General features: G+C 37.2%; 2 protein-coding genes, 1 long non-coding RNA gene and 3 pseudogenes across 5 annotated transcripts in view; 5 read left to right on the top strand and 1 right to left on the bottom strand.

Annotated features, from left to right (window-relative positions):
- The first annotated feature begins 288 nt into the window (after window positions 1-288).
- On the top strand, window positions 289-8,879 carry LOC149052440 (uncharacterized). The gene is made up of 7 exons (XM_089180941.1): window positions 289-541; window positions 636-833; window positions 1,361-1,614; window positions 4,853-5,015; window positions 5,100-5,272; window positions 6,002-6,144; window positions 8,399-8,879. Exons 1-7 carry the CDS (start codon window positions 289-291, stop codon window positions 8,721-8,723), a joined length of 1,509 nt encoding a protein of 502 aa, XP_089037067.1. The 3' UTR covers window positions 8,724-8,879.
- A 1,544-nt stretch (window positions 8,880-10,423) lies between these two features.
- On the top strand, window positions 10,424-12,480 carry LOC149052439 (ATP-dependent DNA helicase PIF1-like; annotated as a pseudogene).
- A 345-nt stretch (window positions 12,481-12,825) lies between these two features.
- Window positions 12,826-14,341, top strand: LOC149052438 (uncharacterized; annotated as a pseudogene).
- Window positions 14,342-15,350: 1,009 nt separating this feature from the next.
- Window positions 15,351-22,282, bottom strand: LOC149052437 (uncharacterized; annotated as a pseudogene). Its single transcript, XR_016182842.1, has 15 exons — window positions 21,719-22,282; window positions 21,188-21,290; window positions 20,735-20,955; window positions 20,508-20,639; window positions 20,060-20,230; window positions 19,102-19,241; window positions 18,724-18,835; window positions 18,534-18,617; window positions 18,228-18,408; window positions 17,988-18,083; window positions 17,511-17,597; window positions 17,212-17,263; window positions 16,998-17,063; window positions 16,459-16,637; window positions 15,351-16,321 (listed from the first exon to the last, which is right to left on the bottom strand). The product of XR_016182842.1 is annotated as an uncharacterized LOC149052437 (transcript).
- Window positions 22,283-22,296: 14 nt separating this feature from the next.
- Window positions 22,297-24,128, top strand: LOC149052436 (uncharacterized). Its single transcript, XR_016183366.1, has 2 exons — window positions 22,297-22,437; window positions 23,971-24,128. It is a non-coding gene; the product is annotated as an uncharacterized LOC149052436 (long non-coding RNA).
- Window positions 24,129-25,227: 1,099 nt separating this feature from the next.
- The window catches only part of LOC149052435 (uncharacterized), a 6,723-nt gene continuing 4,120 nt past the window's right edge, over window positions 25,228-27,830 (top strand). The window contains exons 1-2 of one of the 2 annotated variants that reach the window (XM_089193759.1): window positions 25,228-25,659; window positions 26,629-26,678. The gene's annotated coding sequence lies outside the window, so the exon portion shown is untranslated. Of the gene's footprint in view, window positions 25,660-26,628; window positions 26,682-27,830 lie in introns of both variants that reach the window. The other variant, XM_089193709.1, reaches the window with a different exon arrangement.

The raw sequence follows: 27,830 nt of genomic DNA, 5'->3' as shown, positions 1-27,830 counted from the left end.
CTCTTAAGTTAAAAGAGGGTTTCCCTTGCCTTTCGAATGATGAATGAGGAACATTTCGAATTATGCACAGAACTTTTTCCTGTAACACTCGATCATGCGCGCTCATCCGCCATATTGAAATTGAGCCGACGGTGAAAATATCAGCGGAGATGTAAATTACCGAAAACGTGACTAAACACCACCAATGAGAAACGTCCAAAGAACGGGGGGGGGGGAAATTAGCCACTCAAGAGAGGTAATATATTACAAAAAACATTCTCGCGCGCTTTTAGCATTCAGTTAAAGGAAATGGTGGGCGAACACAGTGAGAGTCGTTCTCGTGCTTTTCTAACACCAAGACTTTCCTCTCCCGACGACTGTTTCGCATCCCAAATGGACAGCCCTGAAAGTGGAGACACTGATGATGTATCAAGTGAAAACGACAGCCTACGAACATATACACAGAAACAAAAAAAAGTTAGACCAAAACAGCTTCCCTTTCCCGCCAGTTTGCTGGAAGGAAAAAGTGATGATGTTATTGTTTCAGATATAAATGTCTCTGGTAAGTTGTCGTTTAGTTTTCAATTTCGAAATTAATGCGGAATGATTCTCCTCTGTAATTCCCGATTGACAGTGGTGTTTTTTCAAAACTTCAGAGTGGACGTGGGAGGAAGTCAAGGGGTGGGTCATGAGCATCTTCAACGATGAGAGCATTGCGAAGAGATTTGTGGAAGAGGAAATAACCGGAACTACTTTACTCTCCCAACGCATTCTAAACGACAACTCGATGGAAAGGCTTGGCCTTAACACGATTGGGAAGAAAGAAAAGTTTTCTTCTTCAGTTCAGAAACTAGGTTAGTAGAATTGAGCTTAAATATTTTAGATTAAGCTTACTGTGAGGCAGACACAGGGAGAAAAATGGTTTCTGTGAAACATTTATAATCCGTAAGCTTCTTTAGCCCCACTAGGCGAAAACTTTAGCATTTGATCACAAAGGATTAACTGGGAGAAATGCTTTCTTTTCAGTTTCCAATACATCTGTCAGTGAAGTTCTCGCGGGCTTCATGGTGTCACGTGGCTTTTTCCGCTGTGAAAGTGATTATTCCAGAGTAATTTTAAAACGTTTTCTTTATTTTTCTCATGGCATGGGCTTCTACCAGTAACTGAATTCCATGCTTGTATTGTACATAGCTTGCATTGTCGATGTCCTCACATGGTTCTCTCCTTTCTCTTTTTTTTTCTTTTTTCTTTTTTACGAAGAAGTATGAAGATTTTCTGGAACTACACAATGATATAATTTTTGTTTTATTTCTTTTGATAAGTTTAATTTTTCTATAGCGAGAGATCAAGTTCCGGTTGTTTCTTGCATTGTTGTTTTCAGCGGATCAGAGTTCGTGCAATAAACTCTCAGTTAAAGAAACAAAAATGAAAGATGTAAAACTACAAACGCAGATCCTACCAGCTTGCAGATATCTTAAAGTTGCTGGGGTCAGAGGGAAATCTAAGCCATCAGTAACAAAGCTTCTTGCTCAAGCATTTATTGACAAGGAATATGTAGTTGTTAATGAGTTAGAAAATTGCAACTTGGCCAATTTGACATTCAGCGATGTAACCGTGTCTTCTGATAAGGACATTGTATCAGATATAAAAGAGTGGCTGAAATAGGACTTTTCTTCTTAGTTCTTATTTTATTTCACACGTTTCGTACCGCTTTCTTGTACTGAATGAAAGTTCTCTTACTTCACATGAAAATGTAATTAACTGGGTGCCATTGTTAGACATTTGTTGATACATTTGTGCAATTTTGTCTTCTTTAACTCAAGTTGTCAATTGAAAAATGAGATCGACTGTAATTTAGTTTTAATTTTAGGAAATTATAGGAACAATGATGGCCTTTGTAACTTCTATTTGTCGAGCACAATGATAGTCTGAATCATTCATCTACAGCTGGCCTCTTAAACCAGCCTACTATCTCCATCTCGAGCTAAGATAATATTTCTTTGATTTTTGGTGGTTCTAGATGGTTGCACTGAGGTAGTTTTAGGTGGTTGTGCTGAGGAGGTTTTAGATGGTTGTACTGAGGTAGTTTCAGGTGGTTGTACTGAGGTGGTTTTTAGATGGTTGTACTAAGTTAGTTTTAGGTGGTTGTACTGAGGTGGTTTTTAGATGGTTGCAATTAGGTAGTTTTAGTTGGTTGTGCAGAGGTGGTTTTAGATGGTTGCACTGCGGTAGTTTTAGATGGTTTAAGATGGTTTGCTTGTAGATTGTTTAAGATGGTTTAAGATGGTTTACATGGCAAATTGCTATCCCTGTTGGGAGATATTCTCCTAAGCAGGTCACCCTGCCTATCATGTAAACATGATCAAGATAAAGTAAGAGATTATATGGATAGGCAGGTTACCTCACCTAGGTGGAGTCCCCCAACCTTCATGTAAACAGGCCCCTAGGATGGTTTTAAGATGGTTTCCATTGCTTGTACATGGCTTCAGATGGTTTTAGTTGGTTGTAGATGGTTTGAGTCAGTTGCAGATGGTTTGAGGTGGTTGTAGATGGTTTGAGTTGGTTGTAGATGGCTTGAGTTGGTTGTAGATGGATACAGATGCTTCCAGATGGTTTCAAATGGTTACAGATCATTCTAGATGTTTTAAGAAGGTTATAAATGGTTCCAGATAGTTGAAGATGGTTCTGAATGGTTTAAGTAGATTCAAGATGGTTGCCAATTTTTTTTATATGGGTCAAATGATTTAAGATGGGTTTATATGGTTTTAGATGGTTTCAAATGGTTTAAGATTACTTTGGATCCTTTTAGTTTGTTTTCAGGTGTACGTATTGGTTTTAGTTTGTGTTAAGGGGGTTTTTGGTCAGGCCATGCTTTAGTATTTCCCTTTCTTTGCACCTTATGTGTTTCCTACATACGTTTTGTCTTATATATTAATACAGTAAAACCCAATTGAACTAAGTGTTTTGAATAAGGTACTACATACGAGGATGTTAATGCAGAGGGTCATATTCACAGTTGACTTCTGATAACTTTCAAATGTTATTCGAGCCAGCAACTAGCAAATGAAACAAAAGTCATTGGGGTGCTTTAGATTTACATGTTTTTTATTCATTTGCTATCGCTATTTTTTTCCTCTCTCTCTCTCCCTCTCCTCTCTCTGTCTCTCTATCTTTCAATTTGTTTTTATTTGTTATTTTGCATCTTTTTCAGTATTTTAAGATAGACAAAATTGATGTGGTATTTGTACCACACAATATAGATGCAAAAAGAAATACTTTTAAAGAGATCTTAAAAAAGCTCAGAACTTTAATTTTATGGGACTGCATGTACAGACCTCTCCTCCCAGACTTTGCAAATTAGAGCATATAACAGTTTCCTTTTTTCAATAGCCTTTTCAGCTACTGTACAATGTCATCTAACTGTTTTAAGTCATATTAATGTGATAAAGTAACTGGAAGAGCTCATGGGTTCAATTCCCGTACGGGCCTGAAATTTTTTTTTTCAGGTCCTACTTACAACTACTAGTTTCAGTAGTGTTCTTAGCTGCGAGGATCTTCTAATTTCATCTTTCCACCGCAGTGCAAATATGTGAATTTTCATATATCTAAAAATCTTCATTCACTCGGATGTTTGTTTGTACCCAATTCATTGACCAGCTCCCAGTTGGCTTGTTAGCTCAATTGGTAGAGCGCTGCACCGGTATCGCAGAGGTCATGGGTTCAATTCCCGTACGGGCCTGAAATTTTTTTCAGGTCCTACTTACAACTACTAGTTTCAGTAGTGTTCTTAGCTGCGAGGATCTTCTTATTTCATCTTTCCACCGCAGTGCAAATATGTGAATTTTCATATATCTAAAAATCTTCATTCTCTCGGATGTTTGTTTGTACCCAATTCATTGACCAGCTCCCCGTTGGCTTGTTAGCTCAATTGGTAGAGCGCTGTACCGGTATCGCAGAGGTCATGGGTTCAATTCCCGTACGGGCCTGAAATTTGTTTTCAGGTCCTACTTACAACTACTAGTTTCAGTAGTGTTCTTAGCTGCGAGGATCTTCTAATTTCATCTTTCCACCGCAGAGCAAATATGTGAATTTTCATATATCTAAAAATCTTCATTCACTCGGATGTTTGTTTGTACCCAATTCATTGACCAGCTCCCAGTTGGCTTGTTAGCTCAATTGGTAGAGCGCTGTACCGGTATCGCAGAGGTCATGGGTTCAATTCCTCTACGGGCCTGAAATTCTTTTCAGGTCCTACTTACAACTACTAGTTTCAGTAGTGTTCTTAGCTGCGAGGATCTTCTAATTTCATCTTTCCACCGCAGTGCAAATATGTGAATTTTCATATATCTAAAAATCTTCATTCACTCGGATGTTTGTTTGTACCCAATTCATTGACCAGCTCCCAGTTGGCTTGTTAGCTCAATTGGTAGAGCGCTGCACCGGTATCGCAGAGGTCATGGGTTCAATTCCCGTACGGGCCTGAAATTTTTTTCAGGTCCTACTTACAACTACTAGTTTCAGTAGTGTTCTTAGCTGCGAGGATCGTCTAATTTCATCTTTCCACCGCAGTGCAAGTATGTGAATTTTCATATATCTAAAAATATATTTTTCCAATTGAATAAAGAGAGAAAGTTTCTAAAGAACCTGTGGTGCTGCATTTGTGGGGAAATATAGCAAGAAAATTCTGTTTTATTTACTGAGTTGATGATATGAATTTACCATCATAAAGTGTTTCAAAGTTGACTTTTTGAGTGTCAGCCCTAAAGTAGCTGTGACTGCATGTGTGTTGTCAGTGACAGTTAGTTTAAAGTTTTATTGTTTTTCAAACTGCTAAACCAGTTAGAATTTTACTTTGCTTGGTTTTTTCTTTTAGTGTGAAACATTACTTTTTTTTTCTGGTCAGCACTGGATAAACAACCACAATGCGAAGTGTAGTAGTGGTTCCAGAGTGCTTGATGGACACAAGAGGACAGAAAAGAAACTAGTGAGGAAACAAAGTGGCTTTAATGCTTTCACAAGGGAGTTTCTCCACAAAGGTAGTCATTCTTGATCTAGCTAAATTTGTGCTTTACATCTTACCTTTTAAGTTGAAAAATGCAGCATGTCCTTTTATTCCACAGAACAAACTGGTGGAAGTGCAGAGGTCTTTCGCACCATCGGAGAAAAGTGGAGGAACTTGTCTGACTCAGATAGAGATGCCTACAAAAAGGTGGCAACAGATTCAGGGTCAGCTGTGTCACTACCCTCAGCTGATAAACAAGCCAAGAAGATAATTGGCAACATCATGAAACAGGTCAGCTAGTAATAATCATAGTCATTATCATCATCATTATTACAAACTTACAATGATATTTATCACATTTTGTGATGTGAACTTTGTGGTTTATAAATGACCAAGTTCAACTCACCAAGCTGTATAAAAACTGGATTCACAAGTTCTTGAAATGATATACCCAATACATTTACTGACCTTATGATTTTGTTTAATTTGCAAACTGGTCTTAAATTGTGCTATAATAGCAAACAAGCATTTCGTATTGAATTTTTCTGTTCGACATTGATTTTCATTGATCAGCATTAGCTTATCAGTTTTCTTATTGTTACATTTATATTACTGGTAGATTGACTGTTGTCAAATGAAATTATGATATATATCTGTGTGGAATGTAATTTAAGATATGCCAAACATTTTCCCCTTTCTTATAATTTTACAGTTGGTCACCAGGTGTCTCAGCAAGCTCTTAATAAACAATGAAAGTTATTCTTAAACTTACTCATAATTAACTGTTTTAAATATCTTACTTTTTGGGTTTTTTCTTTTCCTTGATTTACACAACTTTCTAAGTATGCAAGCTCAGTAATTTTCATGTAATTAAATGTTTGTCACCATACACTCCCATCACGGAATACAACTTTAATCCAGCATTAAACAAACTGACATTGCTTAAGTAATGAGTATATATGTTATCACACCTATTTGGTTCTTCTAATTATTACCAATCCTTATCAATGTTTTACACAGGTTGCAGAACTGGAAACACTTGGTGGTCATGCACTGATGTTATGTGCTTATGATGGTGTTTGTTACCAGGGTTCAGCTGGGATTGGTGACAGCCTTTTAAAAGCAAACATCATGGAAACATTTGCAAGTAGATTACACTGTGAGTACTGACTGTAGATATGCATTAATTAGCACTTTACTCTTGACATATACTTTCAGAACCTCATTCTAAATTTACTTGTAATGTTGAAATCTTTCTGCAAATTTTTGCGCTTGAGAATTTGTGAATTGGATTTTTCTATACAGGAGTTGATGAAAAAAAGAAAAACAATTAGTAAAACCAATTACCTGTTAATTCCAATTTGCATTTCATTCCTGCACTCAAAACATAAACAGAACCTCAAAAAAAGGTTATCGAGAGCAGTAGTCCAGGTACTCAATTTCTGTTACCCTAAGTGTACATCTATGTTCTTAAATATCAATATAATCTCAGTATATTAGAACAATAAATGAATCTCAATGAAATTTACTACATTGATGCTTAGCTCAACAACTTATTACACCAAGCATCTCGTTTCTTAAGAACTTAGAAAAAAAAGCATTATATTTCCAGTGAAAATATGTCCTTAATTTATAGGTAATTCCCTGGGGGAAAAGCAAGACGTGTCAGTAAAACATCTACAAGAAGTCACCGTAAAGGGTAAAAAAGCTGACGTTTCGAGCGTTAGCCCTTCGTCAGAGCGATTAGAGGAATTGTGGTGCCGATTTGGAATATAAATTTTTGTTCTAGTGTTTTACGGCTTTCCGAACAGAACAAAAATTTATATTCCAAATCGGCACCCTTAATCCCCACGGAATCAACGAGCGCTTTTCATTCAACTAATTTATTCCTGTTTTAAAGATTTAGATATATGAAAATTCACATATTTGCACTGCGGTGGAAAGATGAAATTAGAAGATCCTCGCAGCTAAGAACACTACTGAAACTAGTGGTTGTAAGTAGGACCTGAAAAAAATTTCAGGCCCGTACGGGATTTGAACCCATGACCTCTACGATACCGGTGCAGCGCTCTACCAATTGAGCTAACAAGCCAACTGCGAGCTGGTCAATGAATTGGGTACAAATAAACATCCGAGTGAATGAAGATTTAGATATATGAAAATTTACATATTTGCACTGCGGTGGAAAGATGAAATTAGAAGATCCTCGCAGCTAAGAACACTACTGAAACTAGTAGTTGTAAGTAGGACCTGAAAAGAATTTCAGGCCCGTACGGGATTTGAACCCATGACCTCTGCGATACCGATGCAGCTCTACCAATTGAGCTAACAAGCCAACTGGGAGCTGGTCAATGAATTGGGTACAAATAAACATCCGAGTGAATGAAGATTTAGATATATGAAAATTCACATATTTGCACTGCGGTGGAAAGATGAAATTAGAAGATCCTCGTAGCTGAGAACACTACTGAAACTAGTAGTTGTAAGTAGGACCTGAAAAAAATTTCAGGCCCGTACGGGATTTGAACCCATGACCTCTGCGATACCGGTGCAGCGCTCTACCAATTGAGCTAACAAGCCAACTGGGAGCTGGTCAATGAATTGGGTACATATAAACATCCGAGTGAATGAAGATTTAGATATATGAAAATTCACATATTTGCACTGCGGTGGAAAGATGAAATTAGAAATTATGAAATTATGATGATGAATGAAATTATGATGAAATTATTATGAAATTATGCCTTTTCTCGTCACCACATTCCCACCAATGGCGTAGCTCCACTTCCTACATATAAATCCACACACAACCCACAATTCCTCTAATCGCTCTGACGAAGGGCTAACGCTCGAAACGTCAACTTTTTTACCCTTTACGGTGGCTAATTTACGTTTTCAACCCAGTTGTTAACACTAAATTACCTGCTATACTCTCCCACCGACGCAGCACCACAGTTTCTTTAGAAACTTACCCCTTTATTCATCTACAAGAAGTGTTCAACTTCAAATACAGTATGCGTTTTTATAGCATATATTTGCCTTTATCCATGCACGTGCGGATTAAGGTCTTCGAAGATCTAGCTGATGTTCCTCCAAATTATTGAAAAATATCTTTGTTTTCTCTTTCCACTGAAATGGCCGCATTCAGTTTCAGTTGACCCATGATTGAAAACTACATCTCCATAAACTACTATTTGAAGCATTTTAGGGGTCAATAGCTGTTTTACACTCAGCTTCTGCCTTTTCTGTGATTTGTTGCAATACGAAAAAAAGTCAGTCTTCTTTCCCAATATAAATTTCATTTCTGCTTTTAATGTATTGATGTGGTAATTCCCTTTATCTATGGCTATGATTTCTGTATAAGTGTCATATTCAACGCAACAAGGAGTGACTTTTAGCTTCGTTTTTTTTTTCCAGTCAATTTCTGTCTTTGTCTTTTGTAGTTGAACTTGTCGGAAACAGAGGAAGTAAAATGCCTTACGCTAAGATACAGAAATTGGGAATTTCATTTAATAACCTTCCCTTGGATTTAAAGAAAGAGATTGGTGTTATTCCGCGTAAACCGTCTCTTTACGGAAGTGGCCAGCGCCGAAAGCTGTGGCTCGCCCGTCATGACTGGAGCTTTGGTATTTCTTTGCCTGTACCCTCCATGGATAGTTGCACGACCCCTTCAGCCACCAGTCACACATCAACTTCTCCTACGCCCACTCCTTCCCTTGTTAATTCGTCGACCTCCTGTTAATTAGTACTCCCGGTTTAAGTTAAAAACCACTGCTATTCACAACCGTAACAATACCAACTCACAACAAACTAACTACTAATAGAACTTACAAAACACCTCAGTCGAAAAGATGAAATTTACACAATATACATTCTTCCTTCACTTTGACACAACCTCCTCACACACAAGTTCTTTAAGTGTTTATCAGTCATCTGCAACCAGAGCCACAGTGATTGTTGACCACTGTACTTCCCGCGCATCCATTGTTCTTGGTACTCCTTCCTAATCTCAACGCAGCACTTCCTCTGCTGCTGGTTTTATCGTTTCCAAAGGTGAGCAAGTTTTTGTGTCTAGTCATTAGCACGCAGACACGATGGAAGAGCGTACGGAATTCGAAAAGCACTTTATATACGCCACATTTGAGCACGAAATATGATGTTTTAATGATAGTTTACCTTACGTGACAGATAACATGAAGTGTACACTGATTTTCAACCAATGGAATGTGTAACCATGTCGATATTTTACCGTTATAATTTCGGAAACTGTCGGTTGACCAGTTGGATTCAAGTAGAAAACCGCAAGGAAGAGTCGGGAGCAATTGAATTAGGGGACGAAAATATGACGATGACTCTGATCTTTGACCACCATGTGCTTTTACCCGTGCCTTGAGGAAAGGAGGAATTTCACACTTGTGGATCACACTTCGGAAAGTTGGTGAGTGTCCTTTTGCTCTTGTAAACTTTATGATGAACTTCTATAACGTTGGTTTCTCAGTATGCCACAGATTTCGAAGTTTGAGTCAATGTGGTCGAGTAAAAGACTTTAAAGGATGTTTTTAAGTGTTCGATCGATGCTCTCCACGCCAACAGAATAGTCATGCTGCGGTGTTGTTTACGATGCGTAAAGGAAAGAACTTCAGCTTCGTGAGCTCCATTTGGGGAAAAGAAAAGGCCTTAAAGGCAAACATTGAGCTCCTTTTGGGGAAAATTGAGCGCCTTGTGGGGATTATTGAGCCTGCCCGTTTGGAGATTACACAAAATGTATATAGAAGAGCGAGAAACCTGACTGATGTTAAAGGAAAGACTCCTTTGACTGACGAAACATCTGCGAAAGCTGTGGTATATATCAACAGAATAAGTTATGTTAGTAGCAGAATAAATGCGATTAAACGTAATTTAAGCGATTTCTCGAAAACAACTGATGTGGATATGTTGTGTTCACGTGGAACAGATGAAACTGATACACATTTCAAAATAGCAGATCAAAAACAAAAGAAACGACGTAGAAACCGAGAGCCGTCGAGGGTCTCGATGAAACGGATTGTGCAGTTTATGACAAAAAGAAAAACAAGATATAAACTTAAGGTCATCATTAGGAAATATATTCCTAAGTCTTCAAGGTTATACAGCTTTGCTACTGACTATAAGTTGTGTGACATAAGATATCTTAAGAGATGTGACAGTTTTTTCACCAGCTTTGTTAATCTAAGCAAACCAATCGTAAATAAGCTTTTAAAGAAATCAAGCAGCCATTCTAGAAGATTTTCTGTATCAAGAATGAAGCTTATGACTTCAGGTGATACTGAATTAAATCCAGGCTCTCAACTACATGTAAATGTCAACACTGAAACTACAGTATCAGTTGGTTCCACCATATTGTTAAACTTTCGGTTACGTCACCTGGGATTGAGACCCCTAGATGTTGGGGGTGCTGGTGACTGTTTTTTTAGAGCTGTTTCTCATCAGTTATATGGTGATCCATGCCATCACTTGCAGCAGTAAAACATTATAATTCCAGAGCAGGGGAAAACTTTAATGAAGTTAAAATATTATTGCTTGCCCCAACTGGAAAAGCTGCTCATGGTATCAAAGGGAACACAGTACTTAGTGCCTTGGCAATACCAGCATGCCAGTCTCTAAAGACATATAAACCTCTTGACTCAAGCAGACTAAATACCCTCAGATGTAAACTTCGTGCTGTTCAGCTTATATTTCTTGATGAAATATCAATGATAGGCAATACTATGTTAAATGTCCAAATAAATAATAGACTTAAGGATATCAAGGGTAGTAAAGAGGTATTTGGAGGTATTAGCATAATTGCATTGGGTGATTTGTTTCAACTAGAACCTGTTATGGACAGTTATGTGTTCAAAGATATGAAGAACTTAGATTATGGATATCTTGCCCCCCAATTTATGGCAAGAACATTTTACAATGTTTGAACTGGACGAAATTATGAGACAAAGGGAAAGTAGAGAATTTGCTCAAATTCTAAATAGATTGAGAGAAGGTAATCACACCCAAGATGATATTGCAAGACTGAAAGAAAGATGCATTTCAGAACACTGTATGAATTACCCAATTGATGTTCCTCATTTGTTCATTCAAAACCCAAAAGTTGACGAGTTTAATAGTAGAGTTCACAGGGCAGCTACTGGTGACAAATAGAGCATCAAAGCATTAGATAGTGTTATAAGGTGCAAATTCTCCAGAACTCAGAGATAAAATCTTCAAGCAAATACCACTGGATCCCAGGAAAACAAAGCAATTAGCTTCAAATCTTCAACTTGCTGAAGGGGAAAGAATAGAAATAGCCATAAATGTAAGAACTGATGATGGTATCACAAATGGTGCTGGCGGCATCATCAAGATGATAAAATTGTATGACACAAATATACCATCTGGTATAATTTGGGTTCAATTTGACTATGTGGATGTTGGTGAGAAAACCAGACATGACAACAGACATGTGTATGTCAATGGCATTGAATGCACATGGACCCCCATCAAAGCTGTTACTGCACAATTTGCAGTTGGAAGAAATAGAACAGCTCAAGTTGTAAGAAAGCAGTTTCCACTTAGACCTGCAGTAGCAAAAAACAATACATAGATCACAGGGTGACACTGAAACTAGAATAGTTGTTAACTTTAACACCAGAAGAGCAATACCTCATGTACATTATGCGGAACTGAGCAGAGTAACAACCATTGAGGGATTGTATATTACTGACCTTTGTGAAAGCAAAATAGTTGTTAATCCTGAAGTAAAAGCAGAAATGCAACATTTAAGAAAAGACCGGCACCTCAAGCTTTCCATAATTCCAATTTATAAAACAGATCCAACAGCCTTTAAGATATGTTTTCTTAATTCAAGGTCATTGCATAGACATATTGAGGACATACAAAAAGACTTAAACTACTTAAACATGAATGTAAATGTATTCTCAGAAACACGGTTATGTTACTTAGACAGTGATACTGACTACAGCATCACTGGGTATACCCTATTTAGAAATGACAGTCAACTTGACGTTTTCAGTACAAGACCATATGGTGGAACTGCAGTGTACAGTAAAATTCCTTTTCTACCTGGATATCCAGTTTGCAACAACACTGGTGGTGTTGAAATAACTATCATTAAGGTTACAACAGTTCCACATATTACCATAATAGGCATATATCGGTCACCAAGAGTGCCAATTAGACAAATGTGTGTAGCATCGATCGGACTTCTTACCCTTGATATTTCAGGTTTCAAAGTTTTCATTGGCGATTTCAATATCAATTGGTTAAATGAAAAAGACAAGATTCCTCTTTATAATCTATTTATAAGAGATCACAGTTACAGACAACTGGTATCGTGTTCTACTACTAATAACAGAACCACTACAGACCATGTCTACACTAATTTACCTGAATCACAAATCCATGTACACATTTTAGAAACTTATTTTTCTGATCACAAAGCAATCTGTGCATTGATTCAAAAGTAGACCTTTATGGTTTTCTTGTCACCTTCACTGTAACTTCCAAGTGTTTTTCTTTTTGTCTTAAAGAGAATATTCATAATTAATGAGTACAAAAAAATGAAATTAACTCAAATGTACACCTTAGATACCAATCATGCACTGTGATTGACATTTAAGGGGTAATCTGCAGATATGTGATATGCAACACATATCCAGGTATGTTTATATTATGATTATTGCTTTTGTGCCCTGTAGTACATACATATTGCAGTTTTCTTTGATACCTGTTCTACAACCCACAGTTACTGATACCATTTATTTCTCTTCGCTCTCCAGGTAGACACACCTCGGTTGTAATAGACAACAACAATGAACAACCTAACAGGATACATTCATAACGTATCCCCTGTTAAGCACTCCAACAAGACTCGCTATTTTGATATGCTTACTCAAACAGAAGCGACCAAAGTACGTGGAGTCTGTTTCTCTTCAAGCATGTTGACTTTGAAAGATGCAGCAAACAAAAGTCCCCAGTAAAGATTAGCAACTTCACTATTAAAAATGACAGTGTTCTCATGAATGTAAGAGTCCAAATAGAGGAACTGAAGGAGGTCACTTTTCTTCAAGAAGAGATTCCCTCGACTCTAAACATCTCGATGCTCTCGAATGTCACCAATAACCAGCTTATTAATCTCAAAGCCAAAGTGGTCCACTTATCTGGAGTGAAGAAAATAATCACAAGAGATGGCACGAAGTCGAAAGCTGATTGTTGCCTCCTAGATCCATCTGGATCAATCAAACTAACCCTGTGGGAGGACCTGATTACAGAAGTTGCAGACGACAACACAAATAACTTCTGTAACCTTAAAGTGACGAAGGATAATGAAAACTACTCCATTTTTCTTATTACACCAAAGCATGACTGTTCCATTCCACCAGCTGATCCTTTCCCAGAGGAAGTAGCTTCACCAGGTGATTTGCCAGACTAATTCACCCAAACATCAACAAATGCTGAAGTCCTTGGTGTTCAAAATTTCATGTGCTATCGCCAATGTTGCAAATGTAACAAAAAGCTTCCAGCAACACCAGGGAATGTAGTAAAGTGTGAAACATGTGGCCTCAGGCAGAAAGTGTCTGCTTGCAGCAGTCAGTACCACTTGCAGGCATTGCTGAGACATGATGACATTAACACCACTGTAACATTTTTAATGATACTTTGCTCAGTGCCTTACAGTTGTTTAAAGTTGACGCTAAGCAGTCATTAAGTGAAGATATTGTTGTTGAAGCATTCCTAAATACACCAATGCTCTTTGTTACCTTTGATGAGAAAACTAAAGCTGTGGCTGCAGTCAGTGTTGCAGAGAACTAAACTGCAGCAAGAACCAAAATAATGGTAAAGATCAGAATGCATCCACTCTATATTACCATTTAACAGGATACCAAAGCATGTATCTTTCACTAAAGACAAAAATGTTCATGTTATTATCACTGGGACAATGTTCTGTTATAGCATTCCCCTTCTCCCAAGTGACTTTTTGTATTTAAAAGTATTTAGATATTATATATTTTATTGAGTTTGTACATTCAATTGAAAACTGCAACTGAAGTACATTTATTAACAGTATTTTTAATGCTTATACATTGAGAAGAGAAAGTTTCAACAGTAACTCAAGGCTTTTAATGCAGATTACTGATGTTGCCACTTATAATTTTCAATTACAAAAGTAAACCTTCTCAGTTGAAACCTTCAGTAATTATCAAGTAGTAGAGCTGTTCGCATTTCTTCATACTCTCCTGTTGTTAAACTTTCTATTTCTTTTTTATATTACAGTTATATGTTCATTAAATGTTCTGATGTAAAAGAAAATAAATCACAATTCCTAACTTGAATCATGTTACGGTTCCTTTTGTAATGCAGGCTGTTTTTTACAACAAACTTGTTCATCCCTGATGTCTATGTTCCAGTCTCTGTATTTCAGATTTTAGCCACCTAACCTTGCAGCTAAAATTATTTTAATCAATTCTTGTTCAAATTGTTGAATTGAACTTGCAACCAAACCTACACAAAACAAGACTCCACGGAAGTACCGCTAAAACCCAGCACTAGACACACGTACGCATTGCAGACCTATTTTTTATCTCTGACTTTGTAAAGTTCAGTGTTAAGCGTGTTTACCACTCAAAGTGACGGGCTTATTACGTGTGAAAAGGAATTAGGAATTTCCATGAAACGAAGTGATCACGCTGGAATGAAAGACTAGTGTACTATTTGGTCTCCTAAGTATTTAACACCAACGTTAGTTACTTTGTAACCTTTTTTACGCAGATACTAATTTGGAATGCTGTTACCGAGCACGGCCTGAAAAATACGTGTGGTTTTTGTTCTTCCACCTCGAACACACATTCATGGTGCACAGTGAATCCGGGAAACTTTGTGGTTGAATGGTGCATTCTATGAAGGAGAAGCGATTTAGAGCCTTTAGAGCCGGCAACCTATTTTCACTCGACTAACTGAAGTTTACTTCTTCAGGCTGACCTCCTTGTGAAGGCGCCATAACCTTTTGGAATTGTGCACAATAAATTGTAACGTGGTTTTTGTAACATATTTTTTGTTTGTGTGTTTGTTTGCCTTTTTTTTGGTTAATTTCTTGGCAATTAAAGGAAAAAGCACTGTCCATCGAGCATCGCATATCCGATGTTTATCGCATAGTTTCCTAACAAGTTTGACGATAAGTTTTCACGCACTCTAAACTGAACTTGCGGGAAACGTACAAACGGGGGGAATTAACTCGGCAGAGACCACTCGGCTAATGAGAACGGAAACTCTTCTCGGAAGGTCGCCATTGCCATGCGTTAAAATACTTGTCCCGCGAACAAAGACACTTAGGCCAAAATGCTGAAACTTTTTCAATTTAATCAGGCTTCAAACGTCACAACAAAATGACCAGGTAAGGATGCGTCAAGGAGCCAAAGTCGATAAAACAAGATTGAATTAATTCGTGGAGGAGAGCTGTTATTTGTCGTGTAAAGTGACTGACTAGTTGACACTGAGCTTAATTTTTTTTTTGCTGATTGGTAACACTTGTTCGTAGATTTACATTCTTGAGTGAAAGAGGAAAAGGAACAGGCAGTTGAAACGACTCACAAGTTACAATCAAGATATTTCTGTGTTTAAATCTGAACAATCTGAATCAGATTCACTGTCACTTCCGTATTCAGCATTGAGAACGGAACGCAGGTCCTCAAAGACTTCACTTTGGCCAAGCTGTTGAACCACGTCAGCTTCATCAGTGTTGTAATCGTCCTCCATCTGAACCTCCTCATCGGCATCATCACAATCCACTTCGGGGAAAATTCTAAGGTCAAACTGAGCTTCACATTCCTCATGGCTACCATCATCATTAGAAAAGAGACCGTGGAGATGACCTGTGAATACGGAAAGCTCATCCATTTTCGTGAGGGTAATGGAGAGCAATGCGCGAGCTCGCTCCGTATCTTTCTGTGCCATCAGTTCCTTTGACCAAGTGTCCAATACCTTCAACTTTCCCTCGAAATGACTGAACATCCGAGCCATTTCTTCTTCTGGTGTTGGCTATTTCCTCTAAGCATCTTTTGCGTGTGTGAAACAAATCAATGAGTTGCCTCTTTAAACAATAGGGAACAGCAGACTGCGGTTGGATGTCATCGTTTAGTACACGCCACAGTGGACTGTCGATGCTTAGCGCGTCTTCAACCGCAATTGTGGAGGGGTATTTACAACCCACCGTGTCAACGTTTTGTCTTGTGTACTCCTTGACCAGCTGTTTAATGGCTCCCGTTGCCTTTGTAATTTGCGTACAAAGCCGTTTTGCAATGGCTTGTCCATCTAAAGAATTAACACGACATGAGTCAAAATGATACCCTAGAAAGCCTAGGTTATAATCATTTCAATACGATGTGTTGGTTAGCTGTAATCGGGCTTTTATCGACGACTGTTAGCACTGGAACATATCAATGCAATACCTACATATTTCTTCATCAGTTGTAAGAGAAACCACCTTTCTGAGCACTTGACATGCATGGATAATAGCAAGTCTTCTCGACGCTTGTCTTGCAAATCGCGGAGGTATGCAATATACATGCTACTGTCAGGAGACCATCGGGGTTGGCCGCCCTCAAGGTTCTTTAGCTGTTGATCCAACCTATTACCAGCGTAAAGGAAAACAGTGGAGAAACCCAAAATTTGGTTGAAATTATTGGTTTAGATTTGCATTGCTTTGAAGTGCGATTGGCAATAAAAACTTGCCCTGAGAACCCAGTAAAATACCAATAACGACTTCCACGTTTAATGACATGGAATTTTCCATAATTCTGATTGCCCGACTGCCTGATTGTCTGTTTACTTGTATGATAAGCTATTTCTAGATTATGTGGCTGGTAATGAGTTCTTTGCTTTGTTTTGGCGGACCTCATTTGAAAATCGTTTTAATATCCTTACGTAAAGATCATTTAGTTCCCAGATTAGGGGAATAAATTGCAGGATCCAAAATATGGTTTCATACCTGTCAAGCTGATCAGTCAGTACTTTCCAAGTTTCAGATGCCGGGGAACATTTTTGCAGGTTTGTTCTGTTAATGAACAGTTTGAAAATTCAGAAGACAAGCATCAGAGAAAGTCAGGAGAAATGACAGAAAGTGATGGACCAAAAGTGACACATTTCCTGTAAAATTTGGGGTAAACATTGTATGAAAACCAGATCCCCATGCTACTTCATACCTTACACAGAAAAACTGCCTCAACTTGTCCGGGTAATCATCTGGTGATGAACCTTCCAGTAGGAAACGTAAAATCCTAAACAAACTTGTAACTGTTTAAGTAACTTGCGTGTACCTATCTGACCTTCAGTTGTGGTACTCTAATTTCCTCTTAAGCACTTCAAAACATTTATCACTCTGTAATCAAAAGGGGGGCAAAGTACAATGGAAATCATTCATTTGTCATGATTATTATTGGTCGTTAAAGGTGAACCATTCCAAATAGGTTCCCCTCAATGAATAGGCGAAATTTGTACGTACTGGGTCTTCCTGTACTGGCCGCTTTGTTAGCCGTAGATTTCTCCATAATGCTCCACTCTGAGACGCCGGATACGTCCACCTTAATACCTTGGTAATAGTAAAATGGGGCTGTATCATCATCTAGACATACCTATGTATCTAACAAAGTTACATTCATCGAAGTTTCATTTTCTAGTATTCCGCAATACCCAAATGCCAATTCGCTAATGAAAGGAAAAGAATATACAATTGATTGTATCAAAATAGTGCACCACTAAAGCTGAAGTTATTTGAATGAAGTTGGTCCATGGAGTATGAAAACATACCATGTGGTTTCTTTACAAAAGTTCTTAAGGAACGTTAACCGTACATGTATTTACGACATAAAGCTCACAACAGGACGCACATGCAATGAAGTCTAATTCTTTTTAACACGTAAAGGAACAATGTAATTAGTTGAAGGGAAAAATAAAGAAAGTAACGAAATCAAATCCCTACCTGTCTCATTCAACTTCTCAAGAAGCAAATTGAGTTGCTCTTCAGTTTCTTTCTCCGTTTCCACTGCTTTCTTTAAATGGTCACGAAGTCGTTCTCCTAAATTTTTGGGAATAACGAAACATGGTGAAAAACAGCAAGATAACGATTGAGTTTATGAAAACATATCACAAATCGTTTATAATATGATTTACTATGGTGATAACTGTATTTGTAAAACGTGAAGATTAACAGCTAAATTACCAAGGTTCAAAATTGACTTTTTAGCTTAATGCATCAAGAAGTCAGTTAATGTATTAACTCGGTGGGCTGGAATCATTTCCTTCGTTATTTTTGCTGTTGGCCTCAAGTAAGACCACAGTCTCTCCATCACCTCGCCATCACTCATTCCGAACCCTTCCAGCCGTCTTCCACTGTAGTTGACCTTGCATTACAAAAGACCAAACAAAGCTTCATGAAAACAATAACTGTTTTGGAGTAAGCATGCATGTGTTTTTCAATACCTTTCAACTCCTCAAAAGTGTTCAAAAGGAAAATATTTCAAAATACCTGACAAGAAACTTTGTGTCCATAGCAGTGAAATGCAGGTATCGCAAAAGTAACATTTTCAAGCAATGTTTCCTGGTGCGTATTCTACAGAGGAGATAAATTAAAAACAACAGGGCATCATTTAACAAGCAAAAATGCCAGAGTACCATGACCACAACTTAATTCAAATAAAACCGCTAAAAAATCTTACTCTCAAATGTGTATCTAGCACACATGCAATATCATAGAAGAAGCAAATGTTGATAGCTTAATCTTGCACAGGATTTTTAATCCATTTTAGCAAATACACAGCATTTCCAATCCTGTTTAATAAAAATATAATCATTAGTAGCCACAATGTCCATGCAGTAATTTATTTGTTCCCTAGTTTCATTGAGTACCCTAATAGAAATGGTGTATAAAACAGAGTTATGCTATACAGCAGTACAACTATCATATACAAATTCTTTCCTTAGGAACCTAAAAGTGACATGTCTCTTAATTTATGCATCCTACAAGGCACTCTGGTTACATATTTCTTAACACTAGCTGACCAATAATGTACAGATTTCCTTTTGCAAGTACATACTCTTCTCCTCTCTTTAAGCTGAAAAACTTCTGTGGCACTTCATGCTTGCGGCCTCCACCAAAGAGGGCTGTCTCATCGAGCTTTGTGGATTTGTTTTTGGAACGGAGATTGGAACCAGCTTGAAACTGATTACACTGCTCCTACAACAGAAAACATTTAACTCTTAATCTTCAACTTCCTTTCTACCTTTTCTTGAGATGTCATTTAAAGCAGAAGTATCAAAGATAAAAACAGAACAGGAATTAAGATCTATGTAGCATTCATGTACGTGTAGCATTCAAAGTACATATGGGTTGTTGGAGGTGAACCCTCACATTAGAAATTAAACATTACATTATGGGAAAGGTGGCAATGAAAATATTGGCAGAAAATAATAATCATTCATCAATTTCTCATAAAAATTTAAAAAATGGGACAACCAAATAAATTTACTGCTTGATAACAACCCCTCCTCTTTCATTCAGGCTTGAGACCAGCAAGAGTGACAGTAGACACCCTTGGCAGAGTTAGTTGTGTAGGCAAATACAAAGATATTACCTTTAAAGACCATAAATCAATTACAAAAAAAGAGGGGAAAAAACTGTATTTGAAAAAAAATAAATAAATAAAAAATAGAAAAAGATCAAGGAAAAGAGGGGGCTGTAATAAAGATTATGTACTTGTTCTTGAAGCTGACAATTCACACAGTTCTTGTAAATTAAGTTTACAGAACAAACTAACAATATGTTTGAGCTACATGTATTTTGGGCAGAATGTTACCAAAGTAATTAACCCTTCAAACTGTACCATATTTAAATTATTCAACACTAACATCATTATTACAAGTAACGAACATAATTGTTACTTTTGGTCTCTCATTGTAATGGTTGAGTAGTGGTATGAGTACTGATGGATAACAAAAGGTTAGAGCAACGCAACAAAATACAAAGTAAGAGAAAAAGTCCTTTGGTTCACACACCATTGACTTGCTGCTTGGTCTTTTGCTGTAATTAGCTAGAAATGCATCTACTTTTTCTTGGCTAATGAACAGTTCCTCTCCATGATTTGAGGACTTTCCACTAGTTCCAGCACTGCATTTGTGGACACATCCAAACAATGCATCAACAGAGATAAATAAACTTCCCTTCTCCTACAATCAGATGCCAAAATCTTATTAGAAATGTCATGTTAAAAATATTTCTTACGCCTAAATGAATGAAAAACAATGGAATAACTCATGCTAAGACCAGCTGCCACACTACGAGGACCACTAGGAAAAAGAGAGAATCATAAAGATTCAAAACAACGTTTCTTGTCTAAATTATATCATTCATTATGCCAACACATATAGTGATAGTCATTTGAGATTTCTAAAGGTAAATATTACCCACTCAGACATTTCATCTGAAGGATGACTTATCACAAACCTTAGGACATACAGGACATTCATGATCATTCTCATAAGAAGGATTGAAATGCTTCAGGTTACTCAACGTGCTAGACATATACTGGAACTCGCAGAAATAATCTCCAACAAGGAGCCGCTGGATGTCCTTAATCTAAAGGAAAACAAGTAATTTATTTATTGTATAAATTAAGAAAATAAAAAGGAATTCATAAGCATAAGATAAAAAATTACTGAATGAATACTTACGTAAACCTTTGAAGCAGGTGGGACCAGCCACTGCAGTGCCTGACATATTGACCTTAAAGACACTCTACATTCTAAGAAAATGTATTGGAGCAAGGCCATAAATTCAAGGTCAAAGGCTACCTGGGGCTGTTTTGGAGTAAATGGCCAGAAACCATTCCTGACCAGCGTTATGGCTTCTGGTTCATGCTCGCAACATTTGATTTTGATGGGATTCTGCTGCCCTGTATAAAGATAAACACCATAGAGTGTCCATAGTCGTATTCTTCTATAATAATTGTTTATTAATTCCTGTCTGTGTTAAAAAAAAACAATTAAAACACAAACAAAGACCTTCCTGGAAGAGGTAACCTAGCTATTTAAATATAAGTATAAGTAAAAAGTAGTACTAGTAATTGCAGACTGGCAACCTATCTCACAATATAGTTACATATTGCACAGCTGCTAGTTACTTACCATGCAAACCGACAGCTATAATGTCACGCACATATCCATGATCCATGTTGTGAGGTGTGGTCCATACACACTCACCAAACTGATATGGCACAAATCTTCCATCCTAAGAGCATAAAATATACTACATGAATCAGGTGAATACAAATCACACACCATTTAAATCAGCCAACTCTTTCAAAATTGCCAAAAATAAACTTTACTTTGTTCTGAGTATAGAGCAAATTACATGTATGCTTGCAAGAAAAAATTATCCTTACTGCTTTCGCTTTTTCCTCTGTATAAAAATGGGTCAGGTCTCATTGACATAATGCACATTGAAGTTGAGAAAAAACTACATCAAGTGAAGTAATTGAATAGAGGTGATATATGGAGTTGTAAGAAAAAAAAGATGGATATCTCTGCAATTAAACCACAAGACAACGAACTTACAAATGAAATTGCCTAACGGCCAGAGTACACAAGAAATCGGGTTTCACAACATAATTGAAAAGGTGACTGGAGGAGATTGTCCTCCATAAATCTTCAACTCACTTTCCAAACTTCCGGGTGGTGAAGTGATCTACCGCCTTCGTGAACAAAATTGATGTGATCTGCGCATAGGAATTGCCCTGGACTGCAGTGAAGGCATCTGCCGCACGCCTCTTCTTCGCAAAAAGGAATGACACACATCTGCCCCAAAGGCAAAGCCTGTCTGGTCAACAGCGCTGAGACGAGCTGCTCTCTCGCATTGAGCCAAGACAAAGCCAGCGTGGCTTTCCTCTTATGGTAAGCTTTTAACTTGCGCTTCAGTCGCACTTTTTTACTTTTAGATCTTTGGTTGGTTCTCAAACCATGATATTCGTCAATATGGGGAAGGTCTTCTTGGTCTGGAGAAAAACCGCCGCACGTGTTTAGAGAAGATCCGGCGACTACAGACATTGTATCAGTTAACTGCTGGGCGGCATATCGAACTGGAACACTAAACTTCGACTTTCTTATAGCTTTTCCTCCTTTAAAAGTAACTACATTCAAACTTTTTTTCGACCTAAAATCGCGTTTAGGAGGCATAATGGTATCCAAAGCTTTTCCAAAGCCGCGTTTCATTTCGGTCAGCATTAGATTCCATCCACCAAAACCACCTTGGTCGAGAGGGACTGAGATGGAATGATGGAAAAAAATTACGAAGCTACGACAACATGCCGACTTATCCCGATGACCCAAGTGTATTATTTGTTTGGGAAATTGCGTCAAAACTTTTTACTCAAGAAATGGTAAGTATTAATCTATTGTTCGATTGTAGTATTATAAAACATTTTACGCAACTTTATGCAGATATTTCACGTATTTAAAAGGTGCTTAGATGTTACGTAGTTTTGGTGGATGTCATGAGGGAACATTCACCAAAACTTTGACCAAAACCATCAACAATATATTTTTTAAATTTTATCTATAGCCATTGTTAGATGTTCAGGGAGACAAAAGATTTATACCACTAATTAGCAGTTAGTGCTCTGGCTAGTTATTTTTTATGGTGCACAATTGCTGACCGACCAAACGTTCATAATGATTATCATAACTCTTAACACATAGAATAAAGTGGTTTTGGTGGATGTTTCTCTCCATCCACCAAAACCACCACAGAAATTTCTGCTACTTCCTTACAGAAGACTGATGTGACCTGCTATTTGGAGTACATAACCACAATCTATTTCTTTGTATGTAGAGATATTTTGGAAAGTTCTTGAGTCAGCACCTTTTATTATTGAAACCATAATCATAACATGGTGCATAATATAGAATACAAAAGGTTCTGGTGTGGTAATCATGTAATCTTGAAACAGGAGAGTTTTTAACTGACTTAAACTGATTTAAACAAACATTTGCAACAAAATTCCAGGTCCAGAAATTTCTTCCACTATTTCCGCCAAAATCATAACCTTTAAGTACAACAAATCAGCACATTAGTAATTGTTATCAGGGGTCTGAAAATCCTATAAATCTTTCACATTTATTTCAAGTAACCTTTAATTTCACATGGATGAATAAGTATACACTCAACATGCAGAATGTCTTACAGTTTACAAACTATTTCCCTTTTTATGGATAGACAGTGAAAGGCCTTTGCTACATTGGTGAATCAAACCATTGTATACCATGCATTTTGTGATAATTGTTTGTTTTTGCTCACAATACCCAGAAAAATGAAGGGGATAAATTTAAATAGCAAATTCTATGGTTAAAATTAAATAACATTGGAAGATCAAATGAACTTTGTACTGTTTAAAATTCAGTTTTGGTTTCTTGCTTATTCCAGCCTCTTGATATTCAAAAGCATTCCTTGTCATTTTTGTGTTCTTCTGTGTACATAACTTGAAAAATAAACACAGAGAAAGGAAACCACAAAGGATTAAACTTGAAGCTAAAGCAAAGTTTAAGTTGAGCCATAGCTGATCCAAATACTGAGCACTTTGTATTGTAACCCATTTAGCAGTAAAGTTTATCTATATGTCTGCCAGCTTGTCACAAGTCTTACCCCTCTCCTTCAAAAGTCTCTATAAATAAATTTTTCTTTGTGGTCCCTAATTGATGATTAGTATATTACAGCTCCTCAATTTTCCTCTCTCAAGTCAAGGTTACTCTAAATTTAACAAAGTAATGGACTTGATAAAACTCAAACTATAACTCAGCTGGCTGCTACTTGCAACCTTAATTTCTAGATATCAGTATACAATAATCAATATGTTATAAATAAGAACCCTAATGCTTAATTTTGCAGTGATCACCTTCCTCCTTTTCATTTGCAGACCAGACTGGAACCTCTATAGGTGTGTTTGCTTGTTTTGAGTGGGGATGGAAGAAAAGGAGTCATGCCACATATCTGATTTATTAAATCGCATTTGTTCTGTTTATACATGAGTAGAACTACCTTGTTCTCTGAAAAAAATAAATTTCTCGCATTTTTATCTGTGCTTCGCAGTCAAACTTCCTTGTGTCTTGGACAAGAAATCTTATTTTCTTGAAAACAAAATCTTTGTTTCCAGCCTTCTGTAATTGGTAAATATAACAGTGTAAGATGAGTGACAGTGTATTTCTCAAGTTATTTTTTGGAATGTGACAAAACGGAAGTGTCATAGCGTGATAAGGAGCAAACATATGATTGCTTGATAGAATGCAAAAAATGCAGAATTGCATATATTTTCTCCTTTGCCAGCAGCATATGTTAGTGAAAAGTTCTTACAATTGTTAACTTCTAAACCATCTTCAATTTAGCCAAGATTGAACTGTTATCACGTTTGTCATAAAAGTATTCTGAGATCAATGTCATATGACCCATTCATGTATTTGACCTTTCAAATTAGCAAGCCATAGTTGACAGAAACACAAAGGTTGAGGATAAAAAGAAATTATTATATACAGTACTTCTTCTGTATCTTTTCGTTTCCTTTTCTCTCCAGCTGTTCAATCTATGCCGTGCTGGCAATTGAACACTTTCCTTCCCAAAATTAGGAAAGGCACACCAGTAAAAAACGAATTTTTGCTCCTTAAATATCTCATGCATCTTCCCCCAGTATTTTGTGACTTCTTTCCGAGGAAGGAGGTGTAAGCATTAAATTAACCCGAATGATTCCACGATTGTGGTATCATCCAAGCCATGCCAGAGGACTTGAACTAGACAAACTAGTGAGAATGCACAATAGCGATAGCAAAGTTTTGCAATGCTAAAGAGCTATATCAAATATATATAAATATATGTTCCCGAAACCTTTGACAGCTTTAAAGAAAGAAAACTTCGTCGTCAATCCTGTTTCAAATTCCGCAATAAGTTTAAGCGCCTCATCAACAGAATTTACGTATCCTAAATTATCTGCATGTCTACCATCAATGGTTCGCGACTTAAAACTCGGCTATGCTGTTTCTGTTTGTTCCTCAAGAATCATGGGATTTACAGCTTCGGATGTTCGGCTACATCACTTGCGGATTTCCGAGAATCTTCGGTTATGTTTTGCAAGTCATTAAATATTCCATCTCAGTCCCTCTCGACCGAGGTGGTTTTGGTGGATGGATGTAGCGTTGCAGTTGTGTCTTCCGTTGTAGTTATGTCCTCACACCTAATAACCAATAGAATGCGGTTTTATTTCTTCCAATCAAAGTACGTTGTGAACGTGTCTTCTGCGTGTCACTTCCCAACTAGGGGAGGGATGCAATGCAAAATTGTGAGACTATCGTTAAGTTTTCCGCGCTCGAAGTTTGAGAATTTCATGGGCTATTCTTGTTTCATGGGCTTATCCTTGATGCCTTTTGGGACACTTCGGATTGTTGAAAGATTAATATTCTTGTTGCGTTTTTAAGCGCGAAGTATCAGTGAAATTTTCTTCGATACGCTGGAAAGGCTAGGAAGACGAGAATTTGACATTGCCTCGTAGCTTCCCTTATTGGTTTGGAGTGCGCTGGTGATCGAAGTTGTGCTTTTTTGTCGGAACTACTAAAGGAAGGTAAGGTTTCGGTTGCATTTTATGCTAGTATTTTGTTAAATTCAAATATTACAACCATTCTTTTAAGATCACGTTCAAGTTTTGGGCTTAATACTGTAGATTTCATGTGACAGCATGGCGAAGCGTGCGAGCAACTACTAACTTGGATTCATTGAATCCTTCAGTGTCGAGGGCTGATTTTTTTATTTTGCGTGGGACATGTAAAACTAGATGTTACATAATTGAAAAACAGGGCAGATCTCGGTGTTTCAATGCCCAAAAATATGTGATTTTCTCCATCTCATTGTGCCTACAATGATGGCTATTATGGATACAGTGGAAGACATGTATTCATTGTAAATGTATGGGACTACGCAAAAATTCAACCTCTGGTATGGTTGATGTCAAATATCACATATCCTGGGAGGTTAACTCACAAACTGCTAACTCGTATGATGAAGATCTGGTCTCTTTCATAAAGGATAGGGTGCTGTCTCCCAATGCTCTCCAACAAGTAACAGTTGGGTTACAATATATTAGATCATTCTCTTTGCTCACCCAGAAGGGACAGAATTGCAGCAAAATTACTCTTCACTTAATAATTAGTGCTTTGCTATTTAAATCAGTGGCTGACATATGCCACTTTCTTTATTTTGATCAATTTAGAGTAAAGTCCCCTGTACCAAATTATAAGGAATATGATAATAATATGTATGTTTTATGTTACCACATTATCCATACTTTTTCAGCTATGTGTCACAAACATTAAAATGAAATAAACACTAATTCATGCAGAAATGAATACTTAATTCAATACAGACTATTGCCTACTATTAGCAATTATTGCTCCTATGTGTTAGCAAGAACTTGGTCTTGTTGGCATTCATTGTGAGCATTTGGCGATCTGTATATTAGTGGAGAAACTCTCTGCAACTATCTTTGCTAAGAAAATACCAATCCTTTCACCCTTACTAAATATCATTCATACAGGCATGGATGAGAACCAGCGGCAAAGCAAAGAAAACAAAAGTGCTGATGAGGTGGTAAGCTCTATTCTAAACATTTTCTTGGCGAATTATGCACTAGTTATAAAAAGGTATATGTTGTGCTTAATTTTTGTCCTTGGTATAAACATCATTTTCCTTTGGTTTTGTTAATGATATGAATGAAAAATGCATTTTGTGTAAAAGAAAGATAAAATTTAGCTCCTAGCCTAAGTTATGATGAGATGATGTGTCACTATCAATTTGGCCTCTATTAAAAGTAAAAGAATTAAACTAAGGATAAAACTAAACCACAGCATACCTATACTAAACCCTCAGCCTATTTGTATCAATATTACTATTTTTTCTGGTGTTCACCCAATAGATTCAATCCACTCACAGACAAATATGGCACCTGTGCATTTTACTATTACTCTTAGGCTAAGGCACTCGTAGAAAGCAATATTTCACAAAACAACAACATTATGTATGCAAGGTTTAAATTTTTCAGACCTTTACTGCTTGTTTTTATGAGTGGTTCCAGTATTTTCTTGCACAAAGAGTTCTGGTTAATTGTACCAGTCACCATGTTTTTTGGTATGGTGGTTTACAGTAATTGTTGTATGAAGTAACCTTCACCGATATTAATTTTGTGAACTTCTCACTGACAAAGAGCTAGTTCATGATTAGACATTGATCGTTTCATTAATTGCCATGCTCTACATTTATCATTGAAGTACTGATTAACTCCTTTGCCATCAGTAATTGCATTAAAGATACTGTGTTAGAAATCACAGCACTGTACCCCAAAATCTAATGTCGTCCTCAGCACAATCTCATTTTTTGAGCAAGGCAAAAGTAAATATCAAACAAGACCACACAGACATCATCACAGAGACAACATTGCTATGTATAATGTTTATATAGTTAGTTACATAAAAGGTACTCTATTCATTAATTCAGTGTCAATACTCACCCTCGTAGCAGCTATAATTTTTAGCCAACTTGGGAAATAGTGGCCTAAAATGGACCCTTTTGGACATCTGAACTTTTAAATTTCCTGGGGAAGGTTCCCCAGACTTTGCCATCCAAGTGGGAATGAATGGCTGTCACACTGTCATTTTGGTCCCTCCCAGCTGCTCAAACGTTGTCCCTCCTTTCCACAATCTTACCAAAGCCCCCATATGTGTAGTATTATAAAAACATTGA

This window comes from Pocillopora damicornis, chromosome 1 (assembly GCF_964200805.1).
Source record: "Pocillopora damicornis chromosome 1, jaPocDami1.2, whole genome shotgun sequence".
Classification (NCBI taxonomy): domain Eukaryota; kingdom Metazoa; phylum Cnidaria; class Anthozoa; order Scleractinia; family Pocilloporidae; genus Pocillopora; species Pocillopora damicornis.
The sequence above is the reverse complement of the archived record's forward strand: the minus strand, read 5'-3'. Positions and strand labels throughout refer to the sequence as shown.

Bases quoted from the DNA above. Each gene is read 5' to 3' on its own strand.
- LOC149052440 (XM_089180941.1), top strand. From the start codon at position 289: ATGGTGGGCGAACACAGTGAGAGTCGTTCTCGTGCTTTTCTAACACCA. The intron at 542-635 runs GTAAGTTGTCGT...TCAAAACTTCAG, and splicing joins TTCAGATATAAATGTCTCTG to AGTGGACGTGGGAGGAAGTC. The intron at 6,145-8,398 runs GTACTGACTGTA...TTTTTTTTCCAG, and splicing joins GCAAGTAGATTACACTGTGA to TCAATTTCTGTCTTTGTCTT.